Source organism: Trypanosoma brucei, chromosome 4 (genome assembly GCF_000002445.2).
Source record: "Trypanosoma brucei brucei TREU927 chromosome 4, complete sequence".
NCBI lineage: Eukaryota > Euglenozoa > Kinetoplastea > Trypanosomatida > Trypanosomatidae > Trypanosoma > Trypanosoma brucei.
The window spans coordinates 1,129,197-1,147,497 of record NC_007277.1 but is presented as its reverse complement, the minus strand read 5'-3'; the positions used below and the strand labels follow the sequence as shown (position 1 = coordinate 1,147,497).

At 48.8% G+C, this 18,301-nt stretch overlaps 10 protein-coding genes across 10 annotated transcripts, besides 1 other annotated feature; all 10 read left to right on the top strand.

The window, feature by feature from the left end:
- Window positions 1-18,301: part of a sequence feature (sequence corresponds to BAC RPCI93-1D20) that runs on past both edges of the window.
- On the top strand, window positions 656-1,267 carry Tb927.4.4350 (hypothetical protein, conserved; the record flags this gene model as incomplete). The annotated part of the gene is made up of 1 exon (XM_839492.1): window positions 656-1,267. The coding sequence occupies one exon, from the start codon at window positions 656-658 to the stop codon at window positions 1,265-1,267; it is 612 nt and encodes a 203-aa protein (XP_844585.1).
- Tb927.4.4340 (hypothetical protein, conserved) lies at window positions 1,734-2,831 on the top strand (the record flags this gene model as incomplete). Its single annotated transcript, XM_839491.1, has 1 exon — window positions 1,734-2,831. The coding sequence occupies one exon, from the start codon at window positions 1,734-1,736 to the stop codon at window positions 2,829-2,831; it is 1,098 nt and encodes a 365-aa protein (XP_844584.1).
- Window positions 3,266-4,018, top strand: Tb927.4.4330 (serine/threonine protein phosphatase, putative; the record flags this gene model as incomplete). The annotated part of the gene is made up of 1 exon (XM_839490.1): window positions 3,266-4,018. The coding sequence occupies one exon, from the start codon at window positions 3,266-3,268 to the stop codon at window positions 4,016-4,018; it is 753 nt and encodes a 250-aa protein (XP_844583.1).
- Window positions 4,690-5,040, top strand: Tb927.4.4320 (divalent cation tolerance protein, putative; the record flags this gene model as incomplete). The annotated part of the gene is made up of 1 exon (XM_839489.1): window positions 4,690-5,040. The coding sequence occupies one exon, from the start codon at window positions 4,690-4,692 to the stop codon at window positions 5,038-5,040; it is 351 nt and encodes a 116-aa protein (XP_844582.1).
- On the top strand, window positions 5,489-7,360 carry Tb927.4.4310 (hypothetical protein, conserved; the record flags this gene model as incomplete). The annotated part of the gene is made up of 1 exon (XM_839488.1): window positions 5,489-7,360. The coding sequence occupies one exon, from the start codon at window positions 5,489-5,491 to the stop codon at window positions 7,358-7,360; it is 1,872 nt and encodes a 623-aa protein (XP_844581.1).
- On the top strand, window positions 8,121-9,812 carry Tb927.4.4300 (hypothetical protein, conserved; the record flags this gene model as incomplete). The annotated part of the gene is made up of 1 exon (XM_839487.1): window positions 8,121-9,812. The coding sequence occupies one exon, from the start codon at window positions 8,121-8,123 to the stop codon at window positions 9,810-9,812; it is 1,692 nt and encodes a 563-aa protein (XP_844580.1).
- Window positions 10,232-11,389, top strand: Tb927.4.4290 (UDP-Gal or UDP-GlcNAc-dependent glycosyltransferase, putative; the record flags this gene model as incomplete). The annotated part of the gene is made up of 1 exon (XM_839486.1): window positions 10,232-11,389. One exon carries the CDS (start codon window positions 10,232-10,234, stop codon window positions 11,387-11,389), a length of 1,158 nt encoding a protein of 385 aa, XP_844579.1.
- On the top strand, window positions 11,922-12,914 carry Tb927.4.4280 (hypothetical protein, conserved; the record flags this gene model as incomplete). The annotated part of the gene is made up of 1 exon (XM_839485.1): window positions 11,922-12,914. The coding sequence occupies one exon, from the start codon at window positions 11,922-11,924 to the stop codon at window positions 12,912-12,914; it is 993 nt and encodes a 330-aa protein (XP_844578.1).
- On the top strand, window positions 13,961-15,115 carry Tb927.4.4270 (UDP-Gal or UDP-GlcNAc-dependent glycosyltransferase, putative; the record flags this gene model as incomplete). The annotated part of the gene is made up of 1 exon (XM_839484.1): window positions 13,961-15,115. The coding sequence occupies one exon, from the start codon at window positions 13,961-13,963 to the stop codon at window positions 15,113-15,115; it is 1,155 nt and encodes a 384-aa protein (XP_844577.1).
- Tb927.4.4260 (hypothetical protein, conserved) lies at window positions 16,473-17,465 on the top strand (the record flags this gene model as incomplete). Its single annotated transcript, XM_839483.1, has 1 exon — window positions 16,473-17,465. One exon carries the CDS (start codon window positions 16,473-16,475, stop codon window positions 17,463-17,465), a length of 993 nt encoding a protein of 330 aa, XP_844576.1.

The window sequence follows — 18,301 nt, the reverse complement described above, 5'->3', positions numbered from 1 at the left end:
AAAATGAACGTTTTGATTTGGCTTACGTGCCCTTGGTGGTGGTGTGGTGAATTGGAAGAATGAAAAGGGATGGAGAGTGGAGAAAACATTTTTTTATCTGCGTGCTTGCGATGGTGTGTGCACTCATTCTTTTTTTCTTCCTCCTTACTACCGGGCGCGCCGTTCATCATTGTATGCTCGGGATCTACAAGGGTTCCGTCAAATTACCCCTATTAGTATTACTGTAACCATTTTATGGCTGTGGTTCCTACGTTTGATGCTATTGCGCAGATGCGTGTATGCGCGCATTCTGTTTTAGACACTTTCCTCAATCACTTCTCATATATTTCCCCTACCAACTGCGCGCGGATCCCTTCTGCAATGAATAGAACAGCGGAGACAGCCAAAGAGGGGGAGAGATAACAAGCATCAAGAAGAGTACGAAAGTAAAGGGTGAACAATAGCGAATCATCCGAAGGGAAGTTGTAGGGAAAAAAAGCTGGGACGAGGTCTGCAGTAAAGCGTAAAAAAAAATCGCTTGAAGAATAAGGAATTGTCCAAGAACTCTACTGCAGCAACTAGAAAGGGGACTAGACATATCGATACAACCGTCAACTATCGTCAGCGTGATATACATTGTTCGTGTACCCACGTACTTACACACCCAAAAGAAGAGATGTACGCACTACTGCAGCTTCTTGCCATTCTCACTCTTCTTTGCGTTCACCGCGGTGTAGAAACCGCGGTAGTGGTGGTTGGGCAGAGGGAGAAACTTTGCTTGTGGGATTTCGTGCCTCCACACACCCGTGCCACCTTTCAGTTTTATGTTGTTGAGACCGGTGGCAAGGGAATAAAAGCAACGTTGCATGATCAAAATGGGACGGAGCTCATGCAGTGGGATAGAGCGTCCTCCGGTGATCATGAAGTACTCGCGAAGGTTGGTGCGACGGCTCTGCACGCTTGTTTTGACAACACAGGACCGCATGAGGCCTCAAAACGAGTATCGTTCCACTTCCGTTTTCACGTAGACTACAACTCAGTGTCTGATGAAACAAAGCTGCTGGACCCTGTGGAACGGCTTGTGGTGACCGCGGCTAAGAGCATGCGTAGGATGCAGTTGAAGCAGGAACGTCTTCAGGCGCTTCAGTATGTGCACAAGGAAACTGTTGACGCCACAGAGAAGTGGATGATGCTGTGGAGCATTTTTCAGGCGATATCGCTGCTCTTCGTAACTATCTTCCAGTTGTACTTCTTGAAGTGCTTCTTGGAGCGCAAGTCGTTTGTATAAATCATTTGTTGTTCGGTACGTAGCGGGACGAAATAAATGTTGCGCATTGTTTTGGGGGAGCGAAGTAGGGGTTAGGGGGGGGGTGCTTTTCTCTTTTTCACTCTGCCGTGTCTGCAAGACCACTTACCGTTCATCTTCACCTGAAATGAGGGCGGGGAAGGGGTCGGCTTGAACCGTTAATAGCTGATTGAGTGAGCGTGAGCGAGTATAACATGTGGGAAGAGGCAAATTATAACGCACGACAAGCTGAAACATTTTCCTTAGCGTCGGAAAACATGGAGTTCGAGGACCTATGCGTTCAGTGGAAAAAAATCAGTATTTTTTGCCCTGAAAACAACTGTAAGTTTTTTTTCCTCCATCCCTTCGTGTTTTTTTTTCTAGTGTTGAATTACTCGGTACATAAGGTAAATAGAAAGTTAAGGCAGTAGACGGTAGCAACAGTGTCAAAATTGGCCGACACTCGGAAATGGTGCAACGAGAAGTATTTACTTTTGAGCCCATTTCCAAGCGGCGTTTGGAAACTCTGATGGCCGATCCGTTCTTTAAGGAAGCATATCGAAGGTGGGGACTTCAACACCGCACAAAAATTAGTGCCTTCCGCTTTGAACGAGACACCACAGGCACCAACAGTGGTACCGTTGGAACTGTCGTTTCCGGCCATTTTCGCTTTTTCGGGTTTCATAAGGGTTTGTTGCAGGAGTTTCTGGCCTCCCTCTTCGATGCGCCAGAAGTGCGAGAGAAACTTCAGTTGCGTGGTGAACCCAAAGGAACCTCGTCGAGTGGAGGTGGTGTGGAGTACTGCGAGTTACAATGCCGCTGGACTACGTTAGAACCGTTCAAGCGGCTCATAGATGCTGGAATTGTGCGCTGCGTCGAAGACGAAGACAAAGGCGATGAAGCCAAAGGAACTGTTATGGTTAGCGAATTTGAAACACCCTTGTTTGATGGTGTCCGTATGCCCATCGTCAAGCGCGCCGACGTTTATCTGCCGCACGATATTGTCGTGTGCGACGAGTTGCGCGCTCTCTTCCTGCTCGCCCACAATAAATTCGCCTCTGTAGGCTGTGAGTATGACGAAGACGATGACTACATGGGAAGTGGAGCATTCACTTTTGGCTCTTGTGCCGGCCTCTCATTAGCGGTACTTCGCACCGTGTTCGGGGATGTGAATGAACGAGCAGAGTTTCTTTACCATATTCTCTGGCGCCTAGTTGCTGGTGGCGGTACCACAAACCAGTGGGACGATGAGTTGACGGTGTACTTGGAGGCCACGCGGATGCTCTACAAGGCTCTTGTATCCATTCGCGCCGTTCCTACCGCAGCAGCAGCAGGTGCTGCTGCGACAAATGGGGCAGATGAACCCGATCGTGTTGTGGAAATGAAGGACACACCCCACCAATCACTGCAACCAGATGTCGTGTCCACTGTCGTCTCCGTGCACGCAGTTGCCGGACTTCACCTGTTTGACAGAGACGACGGAGCATCTCCAAATAACTTGAACTACTGTTATGTCTGCATCGACCCGTTGCTAGGAGAAGTTGTTGTGTGGTATCACAGTTTTTGAAGCAGCTGCAATTCATATAATCCCGGAAGCGCGAAAGGGCAGTGTGGAGTGGGGCTTTTCTTATGGCGTTCCGTTCCCCGTTGGAAGATTTTTTTTTTGCCAACTTCCCGGCGTCAAAAGCACCATACTTAGACAGTTCTGGTTCCGTTCCGTATAACTTCCTGGCGATTACCTAACCCGCTGAAATAGTTTGAAAAAAGGGAGCAGTTGAGAGCTGTTGGAAAGGCCTTAACAAGACCATTAATTTCCCTCGTTCGTGTCGATTTCTTCTTGGTGAATATGCTTCGCACATCATCTGATTTTCATCTATTTTCGGCTGTTTTGGGGCAAACTTCTGTCGTTACAACGCCCGATACTTCACGATCAACTTTAGGCCACAGAAGAGGAGAAACGGTCGCTTACTAGCTCCATAAAGGAGCGTTAGTTGCATTGCTATGAAGGCGCAACGCTACGCCAGTGTGCTAACGCTAGATAATCTAACGGGTCGCCTTGTGGTTGTGGGGGATATTCACGGCTGTCTGGCACAGCTGCAGGGCCTCCTCCGCGCGGTCTCCTTCAAGCAGGGAAGTGACACGTTAGTTGCGGTGGGGGATTTGGTGAACAAAGGACCAGATTCCTTTGGTGTGGTCCGCCTTCTCAAACGCCTCGGGGCCCACAGTGTGCTCGGCAACCATGATGTGAAGCTGCTGAAACTTGTCAAAAAGATAAGAGAGAAAGGTCCTCTGAATGAGAGGGACACTAAGTCGTCTCTAGCCCCATTTGCACTGACCGTACCTGTTGATGTGGAGGTCTACTTGTCGCAGCTTCCGCACATCATCCGCATCCCCGCCCATAATGTGATTGTGACGCACGGCGGCCTCCATCCGCAGCGCCCACTGGACTGCCAATACATCGATGAGGTTACCACCCTACGTAATCTCATTGAGAAGGAACAGAAGGCGGGTGGTGTAACCCTTGTCGCCACTCCGGAGACGAAAGATGGCGGTGTTCCGTGGGCCTCGTTGTGGCGTGGTCCTGAAACGGTGGTGTTTGGCCATGATTCGCGACGGGGCTTGCAGGAACAATACAGACCGCTAGCGATAGGATTGGATAGCGGCTGCGTGTACGGCGGGAGGCTTTCCGCAGCCGTGTTCCCTGGTGGTCACATCGTTTCGGTCTCGGGCTGGAGGAGAGAGGCAAAGCTATGAGGCGCTGATGAAATGGAGAGTTCCACTTGAGGCGCTTTTCTTAACAAAGACGCCTTGCATCCCCCTCCCCCCCCTCCCACGCCCTATCACAGAGTAAAGCACTGTAGAGAAAGTGACGCATTGTAAGGCAAGGGAGAAGGTTTCCAGGGTGCGCACGAGACATTGAACAAGACGTGTTTGAATCAAATTTATTTACCCTGCTTGGGATATAAAGGCACATTCGAGCTTGTCCATGTGCTTTGCTTCCGAAAATCAATTCTCTGTTGATGGGGTGTCCGAGTAGCATGGATAAAAAACATAGCTGAGTGCGCTGCGTATTGTCCACGCTAACGGTGGTGGACTACTCGGGAGCCTGCTCTCCCGCTGTGCTTGACAGTGGTCATGGGAATGCTCTCCTACAAGCATGTCATGCATCGTTCAACTGGCATCCCTGTCCTTGTCCCTTCGTCGTTCGACGCATAGAAGCTTTCTCGTTCTGGTTTTCACCACGTTGCTTGGCGTCACTCTCCTGCTGATATTATTTGTTATCATTGATCCCCTCCATTTTTCGAACATTTCCTTGAGCGAGCGTTTGAAAATACATAAAAATTGGACAAGAGGTAAAAGCGTAGCGTATCGAAAAAAACACTTGCACGAATACCAGTTTTCGGCTGGCGCGGGCAGCACAATAAATGTTTTCTGTGTGTTACGTGACGACACCAACCTCGGAGGTCGCGCGCGAAATCTCGCGGATTCTAGTTAGCAGCAACAAAGCTGCATGCGTCAATATTGTCCCCAGCGTCACCTCCGTATACCGTTGGGAAGGTCAACTGTGTGAAGAGCAGGAGTGTCTTATGATGATAAAGACACGCACTGAGCTCCTACAGGAGGTCATTGACAGCGTGAAAAAGAATCACCCATACAGCACGCCAGAAGTTGTTAGCGTACCAATAAGCTCTGGAAGTGAAGAATACCTCAAGTGGGTTGAGGAGAACACAATGCCTACTAGCAGCAACAACAACAGCGGTTGCAGTTGCCGCTAAATGTGCGTTGCAAAAAAAAAAAAACTGGAATGTGTAAACGCTGTTGTCTTTTGCACAATTACCGATGGGGTGTGTGCAGTCCTAGTCGTTCACGAACATTTAACTTCCGCTGTTCTCTGCGGCAGAAGAAAAGAAGTTGGGAGAAGGGAATTGGTGAGTAAGTCCGGTGCGTCACATCCTCAATTTGATATCATGTGTCAAGAGAAACTTATCTCGCCATTTTTTTTATTTGCGGTGAAATGTTGGGTAAGATCGCTCATTTATACAAAGTTCCCAATACTGGTGCACGTTGCTGTGGACAACAATACCTCTCATTCCATCTTCGCCTTCCCTTTAAACCTTACTCATTTAAAATTTTATCGAAATATTACAGTAGCTCTGGCGCTCTCAAGACAGTAGGGAGAGGTATCTTTACCCAATATTGCCACTTCTTTTTTAACACCAACTTATGCACCGGAAGACCATCGTGTCGAATTATTTTATAACACCAGAGCATTCCATTGCTGTCCCGCGTATTTTTACACCAAATGTATCTGTTGAGGATATTACGCTGAGCGACACGCCAACTCAGCTTTCTACGTCGGTCGCACAAGCGAGAGCACCCGGACCTCAAGCTGCAGCTCTGACGGTGGGCGGAAAACGTGGGCGCGAAAGCTCATGGTACAGTCGGTGTCACAACAACTCTATAGGAGAAAATACTGTGGGTTTCGCTGGAGCGACACCGGGTTCTCACCATTGCGATGTGGTAAATCCATATGATGAATCCCATCAAGGTCCCGTGCGGCCCATAAGTGATTTTGGAGAACGGGCAATACATAGCGAGTCTTTAGATGCCTACAGGCATGCGAAACTGCCCCGAAAAGAACCGATCACGGCGGCGAGTACCGCGGGAAATAGGGAAAGTGCCAGTTTCGCCAGCATGTCGGCCGACCTGGTGCGTTTGCAGGAGCAGTATGAGAAACTCAACAGGAGTATAGAGGAGGCACGTGATGAGCTAAGGCGCAGCCGGGAAGAGATTGAGCGGTCAAAGCAGCATGCCGATCAGGCGATCACTGACCTGCGTGTGGAGGTGGCCCAGTTATCCAAACATGTACAACTTTTGGAGGGCCGAAATACATCTGTAGAGCAGTCAGTGAGCTCCCTCAATGGAATGCGAAGGGTGGTCGAGTGCCTCCAAAGTGAACTACTTACCCTGCGCAAAGAGACCACACAGAACTCCACTGCCGTTGCTGTGCTCGAAAAGCTGCTGGATGACATCAAACACCAGCCCCGTATTCCACAGGCTCCCGCAAATCTAAGCGCGGGCTCTGCCAACAGACAACCGACCTCCTCTGGGGTCGCTCCGTTTACCTCACCAGCTGCGGAACCGCCAGTAGCTCCAGTGTCGACGGGAACGGTTTCGTCCAGTAGCACAGGTATAAACGCGGTATCCACCAACAAGTCATCTGCCACATTTGGCACATTGATATCCACTGAGGGATCAGCAGCGCCTCCAAAATCAAGTGGCACATTTTCGTTTGGTTCCGTGGCTGTGACTGCAACCCATGAAGACAAAACATCGTCGCCGTTTGGCACCGTGAAGCCTGCTGGGGGACCAACTGAAGGAACAGCAACAACACCGAAGTCAGCTGATACATATTCGTTCGGCGGGTTGAACAGTGCTACAGCTGCCACGAGCGAGCCACCCAAACCCTTCAGCATCCCTGCAGCTCCCGCCTCTGCCACACCCACTGGTGGATCAGAAACAACACCAGCATCAGCAAACAGGTTTTCGTTCGGTTCCATAAGCACAGCGAAACCTTTCGGCCCAAATGCATCCACTCCCTTTGGTGCAGCCGTGTCCACCGAAGGGGCAACAGCAACACAAGCGCAGGCACCAAGCGGCGGGTTTTCATTTGGTGGTGCAGGCGCCACTGAATCTTCCACGTCGAGTTTTAGCTTTGGAAACGCACCCAAGCCAGTGGAAAATACGACAAATGGGAATAACGCAGCAGTGGCGAGTGCCCCGGGACCCGGGGGATGCTTCTCATTCCCTTCTTCTTCAGCGGCGCAAACCTCAGTTTCGACTGGGCCAGAGGTAACGAGGGACCCCTTGCCTAATGCAAGTCCGTTTGCCACCCTATCGGAACCGACCGCGTTCGGCAACAACGCTTCATTCCCCGTTGGTGCCTTGGCTCCCACCACCGCCTTCGGCTCAGCCACCACGACATCTAATTCTTTTGGTTCGGTCCAATGGGATGGAAGCGGCGCGCTTAAACCAGCTGCACCCCAAGAAGGAGTCACTTCAAGTGTGCGAAAAAGGCCGTGTAGGAGGTACTAATTTTTTCTCTTACTGCTTGTCTGCTCACTTGGGTGTGCACTTTCGCGGCTTCCGGAAGAAATCCTGCGGCCACATTTGTGACCGCTTAGTAAAGGATCGTCGTGAATACCAATGGGAAGCTAGGGAGCTCTTGTAACGGAGAACATGAGCCAACCACGGGAAAGTAAGGAGTTATGGAAGTGAGCGCAGCGGGAGGGAGGGGAAAAGTAATGGTAGTGAAGCCGAAGTAAGAATAAATGAGAACACTAAAACAGTATAGAAGGGAGAATGAGGATCTTCGAATACAATTGGCTCAATCTCTCTTAATTTAAATGTGTAACAGCGCGCCCTTGGTCCGATATAATTTAGCTGCTCGTGCTCTTAAAAAAGAAATTAGCATACCCAAATATGTGTGACCTAATTTACTCCTTTTCTGATCTGTACATGGATCGGAAACAACACTGGATGGAAACTCGTTCCCTCAGTGCTCCGCACCGTTTGACATATGTCGTGTTTTTCTCTTATTGTCTAGCTTCTCTGTCCCTTTATTATTGCCTTCGTTGCTCCTCAATACTCGGGGAAAATAGAAAGCGCAAGGTGGAGGGAGAGAGACAAAGGCAGAATGAGGAAGAGGGATGCGCTTCTATCAATGTGGAGACGAGTGGCAACTTCTTCGTTTGTGCCACTCAGACGAGATGTGTGGTATGCCTCAAAGAGGCTTGTATCGTATGAAGAACGTGACCCCGCAAATTGTGGTATTGCTGCGCGGCAGCAAGTTGAAATGAATGAACAGCTGCGCGTTGCGTTGGAAAGCGTGGAACCTCAAGCAGGCTCCTCCCTTCAGGCGGAGGAGGTACAATCTACTATAAGGAAGAAGGAAATGTTCGCGCCGCGAATTGCAACACTAGCGGCGGTAGCACCGTTGGCAGAGGAAGAGCTGCCGCCAGCAGTGTATCGTAAACCAAAATTCTCGTTCCTTAGTGACCCAAGTGAACGACATCCTCCGGACGCATTGTCTGTGTACGAGGTTCCCAACAATTCGCCGAAGGCGCCTCTCCCCATGTGGGCCTCAAGCCTCACTTCCCCACAGCTGGGGAGGCAACGCATCCGGGTGGAGAATTGGATATCAACTGATAGTATGGGAACGGTGCCCGAGGACCATGTGCAGGACTTTCTTGCATGGTTTCGTGAGGAGCTGATAAAGAGCTCGCAAACAGTGCTGTGGAACATGCTCACGGACAACGTTGACTTTCATCTGCGATCGCAGTATTCTCGTGGCTTAGTCGCACGCAAACCGTTCCACAAAGGTGACATGATATTCGCAGTGCCTCTCTATGGTGCTTTGGGGGCAGATAGCGCGGATGAGTTTGTGCCATCTTCACCGGCACCCTCAGTTGCCTCCGAGGGTAACCTTACGCCCTGGAGTTTGACGATCAATTCAGAGAATCTCCAACGGCACTCGGTGGCGGCGCAACGCCGCGGTGTTCCTTCGTATCAAAGTGTGGAAGCGATTGTTGGTCAACGAAAGTCTTCGTTCGATCCACTTCCACATCCACTTTTCGTCGACCAGGTACATTTCGCCCTGCTTCTGGCCTGCGAGCGTGCGGAGGGAGCCAAAAGTCCCCTGTTTTCTTACTTGCGGCTTCTCTCTCCGTTCGACGACGACTTCATACGGGAGTTGCACCTTGGGGTGCTTGACCCAGCGACACATCTTGAATACACTGACCACTGTGGCAGATTCTCTCATTACCTTCGTCAAATCCGTAACAGATGGCAACAGGAGTATGAGAGTGCTGTTTGCTCTGGTGCGGGAGAGGTCTCCTCTGTCGACGGCTCCGTATCACCGAATGATGGCAACGATGTGGTGAATGCGAGATCTCCCATCGAAGAAGGGAAAACGCAGTGCACCACTCCTGGTCGGCTCCCGCCACCATCAATGGATGATCTGACGTGGGCGCTACGTGTTGTTTTATCACGTCAGCGACTTCTTCCCCTCCGACGACATACTGAGCATTTCGAGGACATTTGCAGCGAAGAAAAAGTGCTTCAGAAACTACATCTATGGACACGTCTGATAACAAAAATGCATATGGGCGTCATGGACAACATTTTCAGGGTTGTCGACCGTAACCGTGTCGGCGTGAATGATTTTCAGCCCCATACAATAGCGACAATCGTTCCCATAGTAGATATGCTTCAGCACCCACCAGGAGGTATGTCAAATACAAGCTGCAGTATAGAGAAGATTTCACTCTCAAATGATAGTAACAAGGTCGCCAATACTGCCGGAATGTGCAAGGAGGCGGTGTGTGCAGTAGTTCGTGCAAATAGTCGCATTGAAGAAGGTGATGAACTGACACAGCTCTACCCACGCTGCTACTCTGTATCGTACACGCTTTATCGCTTTGGGTTCCTTCCGCTACGTCGTAGAGCAGGTGACGCTGCCGATGCAGTTCTGAGAACTCAACGCTGATGAGAGGGGGGAAAAAAGGAGACTTGGTTAAAGAGCCGGAGTTCTTTGCAATGACCTCCGAACAAACAGAGAAGACCGCACTACCATCACAGCGATCCAACTTAACTCGACATCAGAGAGAATTGTAAATGGGAGGGTCAAGGTGCTACATTTCGCTGAGGGAAAAAAGAGCGAATAGCTCAAAAGAGGACAACCACCACAAACAGCGTATCCTGCTGTAACGTTACATGCACACAGTGATGCAGAGGAAAAGCAAATCATCAAAGTGAGGCAATTCCCCTCCACCTTACTGTTATATCGGCAAATTAACAGAAAAAAACATCAACAAGAACGCGCATACGATCGTTAGAACCCGCTATTTACTACACCAACACTCTCACTATTCTACTATACTTTCAAAAGACAGTCACCTCTATATAATGTGTAGGCAATTTAACAGTCGCGGAAGAATACTGCGCAGCAGCATTTCTTTGACGGTATTGCTCTTTACCATATGCGTTGTCACATCTCTCTTGACAACGCTCTCCAACAACTCAGAGAGAGCCGGCAAAAGGGAAATCAACGTTCCGAAAACAGCTATAGCCAATAAAGGTCAACATCTCTCAGAGCACCCTCTGTGGGTGAAACAGTCGCTAACTTACGTCCCAGCTCCCGTCGTTAGCGCATGGGAGGAGCGACGGTACTTGGTGGTAATCGGCATCCCCTCCATAGACCTGGACGTGAGACGGCGCCGCCGCGACCTGCAACGGGCAGCATGCTGGACATACGCCGGCGTTGCAGTACGTGCGAACGGTTTCTCTGGTGAAATGCTGCCGCTGTACATCCTTGCGCGACATCCCGAAAATGGCTACACTTATACCAAGGCACTGGTGGAGGAAGCTACTCAATGGAGTGACATCTTAACGTTGCCAATGAACGAGGGCCGGCCGTCAGGTAGGAAGCGTGTGGGTCAAGGTGGGAAGTGGGGCATTGATGCGGAGATTGGCATGAGCCGCAAGACATTCTTGTGGTTTGACATGTCAGTGTGCTTATTTCCGTATGCCCCGTATATTGCGAAGGCAGATGACGATATGTTCCTACGCGTTCCTCAGTATCTAGCAGACTTACGCAACCTACCTCGCCGTGGGCTATACTGGGGTACGATAGACGTGCTCAGCGTGCAAGGTTTCCGATTTAATTATGCTTATGGCGCGTGCTATACTCTAGGACGTGACGTCGCGGAACGTTTTGTCTCGTATAAGCCCCTTCGAACAATAATCCACGTCCCCTACACAGCAATACGTGACGAAGAGTTCCAGTCTCTCTGTGTCATGGTTGAAGACGCAATGGTAGGGATTACATTGCGGAGGGCCATGTATCATACGAATATAACCTACGTTCACGAGCCTAAGTGCTCGTTTCACGATGTGCACGCCGGTACAACGTTGGGAGCCGTGACAAAAAGCTCCATTATGGTACACCATGTAAATGAGAGTGACTACAACGAGTTGAGGCGGCGGTTCAACAATGAGAAGAACACCTCGCACCGCTCGCTAACGGGCAGCCAGGGACCTCTCCGGGAAATGAGTTGTTTGTAGGGCGAACACGAATTCGAACGTGAACACATATATTTTTTTAAATTGATTTTGAGTTGTTGATGCAAGGTATCGAATCAAGTTTATTCCATTGTAGAGTTGCTGGAATGCGGTAATCCTCCCACTCTATCATTACCTGCCATCCTGTCTGTGTCAGGCCCGAGTTCCCCAAATTGTGCACACACATGCACACACGCCTGTAGCTTCCGCAGGTGCTGGTGAAGTGTTGGGGTTTCTCGAGTCATTGCATTGTGTGTTGGATTGTGTTATGAAAAGCGGCAGCAAGGACTCTTGTGTCCATTTGCACTGGCTGTAGTCTCCTGCAACCCTCCTTTCACATTGTGTAAGCGTTACTTATTCCCATAGGTGTTATATTTCCCCCTCCTTAAATGCTAGCTGTTGCTCACACCGTGGCTTCAGTAACTCTGTGCAGGTCATGTTGCCGTTGATACATTTTCCGACTGGTTCACACATGGCTCTCCTTCCTTTCCCAAATACTGTAATTATTTATGCTGTCTTGTTTTAGGTGTAGGTCATGGAAACGGAGAGCAAGACAACTGTAACGAGTGGTGCACCCTGGAAGTACAATGGTGCTCTTGTGCGTGACCCTACGAAGCGGAAAAGTTCTGATTTACTGCCCAAAAATCTTCGCAAGTGCCCCTATTGTAGGCGTTTTGGCTGTAGTGAACACATCAGCCGCTGTGGGCAACAATTGGTAGAATGCTCGTGCTGTGGTATGGAAGTAGAGATGGCAAGGTTAGCGGCCCATGAGGAATACTACTGTAAAGGGCGGGAAAGAAGTCAGACGCGAGTCCTTTGCAGTGAACCACCTACACCTCCGTGCGAACAAAAGAGTGATGTGAGCTGTAGCAAAGGTCATGTGTGTGAGGATGTACTTCCGTCTGCCACGGAACGCACAGCACAAGTATGCAGGAAACACACTGACCGAAAAGTGAAACCGGCTGTAAGCAATGGAAAACAAGCTGTGGAAACCAACCTGAAGGGTGTGTCTCCTGAATGTAAGATCAAAGGTGACGATGTGCAGCAGACGGCAACACATGTGTACCCCGTTGAGCCTCCGCCACTTCCCAATACAGTACAATTGGAGGAACGTACAGCTGTTGGTGCACTCACAGAGAACCCGAGTGAGCGCAGTAAGATGGATGGTGAGGTTGTGCGGCAAAAGCCGTCCTTCAGTGGCTTCGTAAAGGCATCCCATGAGGTGTTAAGAGATATCAAAAACTGCCGGTCACATGCTACTCACTCCACGAAATGTAACACTACCACATCTTTGTGGGGTGCCTCGCGTCGGCTAAGTGGAATGCCATATCCAAGGTTGCGGGGCTCATCAGCCTTCGGTGCATTTACGGGTTTCTCGAAGGTAGCGAAAGGTAATGTTGGGGTGGCATCTCGAACTGAGACTCGGCATAGTCGACAGCAGAAAGATGACACATTAACAGAAACTGGCCCCTCCATTCCTCCCCAGCGTGTTTGTGTGAGATCGAAGTCTGCCGCTGCAGGACAATGATTTTATCCACATGGGGAGACCTTTGTGCCAACCCTTGTTGTGTAGAGCATAACCTCAACGCATATGTGCGCACAGAAAGACCATTGATTATGTACGTCTCCAATATGTGTGAATGAGTTAGGCGTTCTGCATATTACGGTGGCGAAACTTCGTAGAAAAATTCATCAAATGTAAATATGCGGGAGGAAGATAGAACTATGGTGATTGTTGGTTTGTACGTACTTGACGAAATTGTTCGCGAACTGTAGTCAAGACGTGGTGCTTGTTTGTGCTTACTAAAGTGTGTGAGCCCTAAATCTAATTTTATTGTACCTGTACCATTTCTTGGTATCGTGCCAAATCCTCTGCGCGGTTTGTTGCTTGCCGGGGTGGTTGTATGCAGTGTATGCTTTGCTCAGAACCTTTTGTTTGTTAATTTTTACCTTATTATTGGGTTGAATAGCGTGTCATGCCACTTACCACACAGCCACTGTGGATCGAGCTTTTATCCATCTAGAGTTCTTAAACCTCCGTTTTGTGGGTATTTTCGACGATGAGGCGATGCCTCTCCCCTGTTAAGTAAATGGACGTGTACCAGGGCTGAATTAAAAGAATGGCTACGACAGTCGCTCGCTTTTTCCCCCCATATCTAGCGAGTAATAAATTCACCTTTTGCTATTTTGTGGCACGTTTTTTTTTCTTTATTACGTTTTGCTCTCTAGCAGCGCTTACATGCGCAGCGGATTCAGGTTGATATCTTGAAGTAACTTCTTACTATTGTTTGGTTTTTTTTTTTTTCAGGCGACGTTATTTTTGTTGTTTTCGTATGTGTGAATACTTGCATGGCCGTGAGTTGGGCTTACTTTCATGTCATGATTATTGTTTTCTGACACGTTGGTCCAGCAGTTTTGGTCGTTTCGTTTCCGTTTTTGTGTACGTTCGTTGGGTAACGATGTTTGCTTCCACAGCGGCTGTACTTTTTACGTCAACTTATCACCGACAGTAGGGTCTCTACGCCCCCTCAACTCCACTGGATTCTCAAATATGAACGCCTTTGATGTGTAGTTATGGCCCCCGCGCTTCGGGGAAATCGGATTGGAAGATGTACAGCACACAAGCGGAGGTATTGGCTTATCATTATTCTCTTGGCAGTGTCCGCGGCGATTGTTACTTTCAGGACGCTCCTAGAGGATGTGGAACGAGTTAGACGCCGGGAAAGAAAAAAAATCACCGAACGCTGCACCTACTGGAAACGCCCTCTGTGGGTGAAACAGTCGCTAACTTACGTCCCAGCTCCCGTCGTTAGCGCATGGGAGGAGCGACGGTACTTGGTGGTAATCGGCATCCCCTCCATAGACCTGGACGTGAGACGGCGCCGCCGCGACCTGCAACGGGCAGCATGCTGGACATACGCCGGCGTTGCAGTACGTGCGAACGGTTTCTCTGGTGAAATGCTGCCGCTGTACATCCTTGCGCGACATCCCGAAAATGGCTACACTTATACCAAGGCACTGGTGGAGGAAGCTACTCAATGGAGTGACATCTTAACGTTGCCAATGAACGAGGGCCGGCCGTCAGGTAGGAAGCGTGTGGGTCAAGGTGGGAAGTGGGGCATTGATGCGGAGATTGGCATGAGCCGCAAGACATTCTTGTGGTTTGACATGTCAGTGTGCTTATTTCCGTATGCCCCGTATATTGCGAAGGCAGATGACGATATGTTCCTACGCGTTCCTCAGTATCTAGCAGACTTACGCAACCTACCTCGCCGTGGGCTATACTGGGGTACGATAGACGTGCACACCGTGCAAGGTTTCCGATTTAATTATGCTTATGGCGCGTGCTATACTCTAGGACGTGACGTCGCGGAACGTTTTGTCTCGTATAAGCCCCTTCGAACAATAATCCACGTCCCCTACACAGCAATACGTGACGAAGAGTTCCAGTCTCTCTGTGTCATGGTTGAAGACGCAATGGTAGGGATTACATTGCGGAGGGCCATGTATCATACGAATATAACCTACGTTCACGAGCCTAAGTGCTCGTTTCACGATGTGCACGCCGGTACAACGTTGGGAGCCGTGACAAAAAGCTCCATTATGGTACACCATGTAAATGAGAGTGACTACAACGAGTTGAGGCGGCGGTTCAACAATGAGAAGAACATCTCGCACCGCTCGCTAACGGGCAGCCAGGGACCTCTCCGGGAAATGAGTTGTTTGTAGGGCGAACACGAATTCGAACGTGAACACATATATTTTTTTAAATTGATTTTGAGTTGTTGATGCAAGGTACCGCAGATTTTCTTTTTTCTTGTCGTGAGAGTGTTATATTCCTAACATGGGTATTTTTTAAAAGAACTTAAATTTTTCTTTGTTTTCATGTGCTAATCTTTGTCTTGTTACCGTACGTACAGCCGTGGAGCACGGTGAGGTTATCCGGCAAATACCAATGTGAGTCAGTGGCAGTGACTTGTTTTTTTACAACGTTTGGATCCCTTCCATGGATAAGGTGCCCCAAATGTTAGTCAGGCTATTTCCCTCTCCTTTCTTTTCCATCATAATTTTAATACGCCGGAACGGCTTTGTGGTGCCACAACCTAAGTCACTTTCTGGAAAAGTAGAAAAGAGTTAGCACGCAAAATGAATCAATCCATTTACACATGCAGGGGCGTATACTCACGGATCATACATTCCCCTGAAGAACACCGCTAGTAATATACGTTGCTCCTTTCGTAATCACCAGCTTTCTGTCAGTGTCATTTCTGAATATCGTGAAGAAAGCTCTAAATGTTAGCCACCTCCCACATAAAGTTTCAGACCCTGATAGCAAGATAAGCTAACCGGTGTCATAGTGCGCAGTGTGAATGACGGGAAGTTCTCAATATTTACTGCAGTTTCACATCTGTTGCACGGTGAAATCTTTTTTTTTTAGGGGGATGGGGGGTTGGTAAACTTTTGCCACCAGGAAGCCCTCGATATTTTTTTTCTTTTTTAACATAACTACATGTGCATCACAAAATCTTATCTAGTTTTAACATCATCACCGAATACACGTTCCTTCACTTCCCATCTGCGTCTCACAAAAATTTAGAGAGTTTGAGTTGTTGATGCAAGGTATCGAATCAAGTTTATTCCATTGTAGAGTTGCTGGAATGCGGTAATCCTCCCACTCTATCATTACCTGCCATCCTGTCTGTGTCAGGCCCGAGTTCCCCAAATTGTGCACACACATGCACACACGCCCGTAGCTTCCGCAGGTGCTGGTGAAGTGTTGGGGTTTCTCGAGTCATTGCATTGTGTGTTGGATTGTGTTATGAAAAGCGGCAGCAAGGACTCTTGTGTCCATTTGCACTGGCTGTAGTCTCCTGCAACCCTCCTTTCACATTGTGTAAGCGTTACTTATTCCCATAGGTGTTATATTTCCCCCTCCTTAAATGCTAGCTGTTGCTCACACCGTGGCTTCAGTAACTCTGTGCAGGTCATGTTGCCGTTGATACATTTTCCGACTGGTTCACACATGGCTCTCCTTCCTTTCCCAAATACTGTAATTATTTATGCTGTCTTGTTTTAGGTGTAGGTCATGGAAACGGAGAGCAAGACAACTGTAACGAGTGGTGCACCCTGGAAGTACAATGGTGCTCTTGTGCGTGACCCTACGAAGCGGAAAAGTTCTGATTTACTGCCCAAAAATCTTCGCAAGTGCCCCTATTGTAGGCGTTTTGGCTGTAGTGAACACATCAGCCGCTGTGGGCAACAATTGGTAGAATGCTCGTGCTGTGGTATGGAAGTAGAGATGGCAAGGTTAGCGGCCCATGAGGAATACTACTGTAAAGGGCGGGAAAGAAGTCAGACGCGAGTCCTTTGCAGTGAACCACCTACACCTCCGTGCGAACAAAAGAGTGATGTGAGCTGTAGCAAAGGTCATGTGTGTGAGGATGTACTTCCGTCTGCCACGGAACGCACAGCACAAGTATGCAGGAAACACACTGACCGAAAAGTGAAACCGGCTGTAAGCAATGGAAAACAAGCTGTGGAAACCAACCTGAAGGGTGTGTCTCCTGAATGTAAGATCAAAGGTGACGATGTGCAGCAGACGGCAACACATGTGTACCCCGTTGAGCCTCCGCCACTTCCCAATACAGTACAATTGGAGGAACGTACAGCTGTTGGTGCACTCACAGAGAACCCGAGTGAGCGCAGTAAGATGGATGGTGAGGTTGTGCGGCAAAAGCCGTCCTTCAGTGGCTTCGTAAAGGCATCCCATGAGGTGTTAAAAGATATCAAAAACTGCCGGTCACATGCTACTCACTCCACGAAATGTAACACTACCACATCTTTGTGGGGTGCCTCGCGTCGGCTAAGTGGAATGCCATATCCAAGGTTGCGGGGCTCATCAGCCTTCGGTGCATTTACGGGTTTCTCGAAGGTAGCGAAAGGTAATGTTGGGGTGGCATCTCGAACTGAGACTCGGCATAGTCGACAGCAGAAAGATGACACATTAACAGAAACTGGCCCCTCCATTCCTCCCCAGCGTGTTTGTGTGAGATCGAAGTCTGCCGCTGCAGGACAATGATTTTATCCACGTGGGGAGACCTTTGTGCCAACCCTTGTTGTGTAGAGCATAACCTCAACGCATATGTGCGCACAGAAGGACCATTAATTATGTACGTCTCCAATATGTGTGAATGAGTTAGGCGTTCTGCATATTACGGTGGCGAAACTTCGTAGAAAAATTCATCAAATGTAAATATGCGGGAGGAAGATAGAACTATGGTGATTGTTGGTTTGTACGTACTTGACGAAATTGTTCGCGAACTGTAGTCAAGACGTGGTGCTTGTTTGTGCTTACTAAAGTGTGTGAGCCCTAAATCTAATTTTATTGTACCTGTACCATTTCTTGGTATCGTGCCAAATCCTCTGCGCGGTTTGTTGCTTGCCGGGGTGGTTGTATGCAGTGTATGCTTTGCTCAGAACCTTTTGTTTGTTAATTTTTACCTTATTATTGGGTTGAATAGCGTGCCATGCCACTTACCACACAGCCACTGTGGATCGAGCTTTTATCCATCTAGAGTTCTTAAACCTCCGTTTTGTGGGTATTTTCGACGATGAGGCGATGCCTCTCCCCTGTTAAGTAAATGGACGTGTACCAGGGCTGAATTAAAAGAATGGCTACGACAGTCGCTCGCTTTTTCCCCCCATATCTAGCGAGTAATAAATTCACCTTTTGCTATTTTGTGGCACGTTTTTTTTTTCTTTATTACGTTTTGCTCTCTAGCAGCGCTTACATGCGCAGCGGATTCAGGTTGATATCTTGAAGTAACTTCTTACTATTGTTTGGTTTTGTTTTTTTTTTCAGGCGACGTTATTTTTGTTGTTTTCGTATGTGTGAATACTTGCATGGCCGTGAGT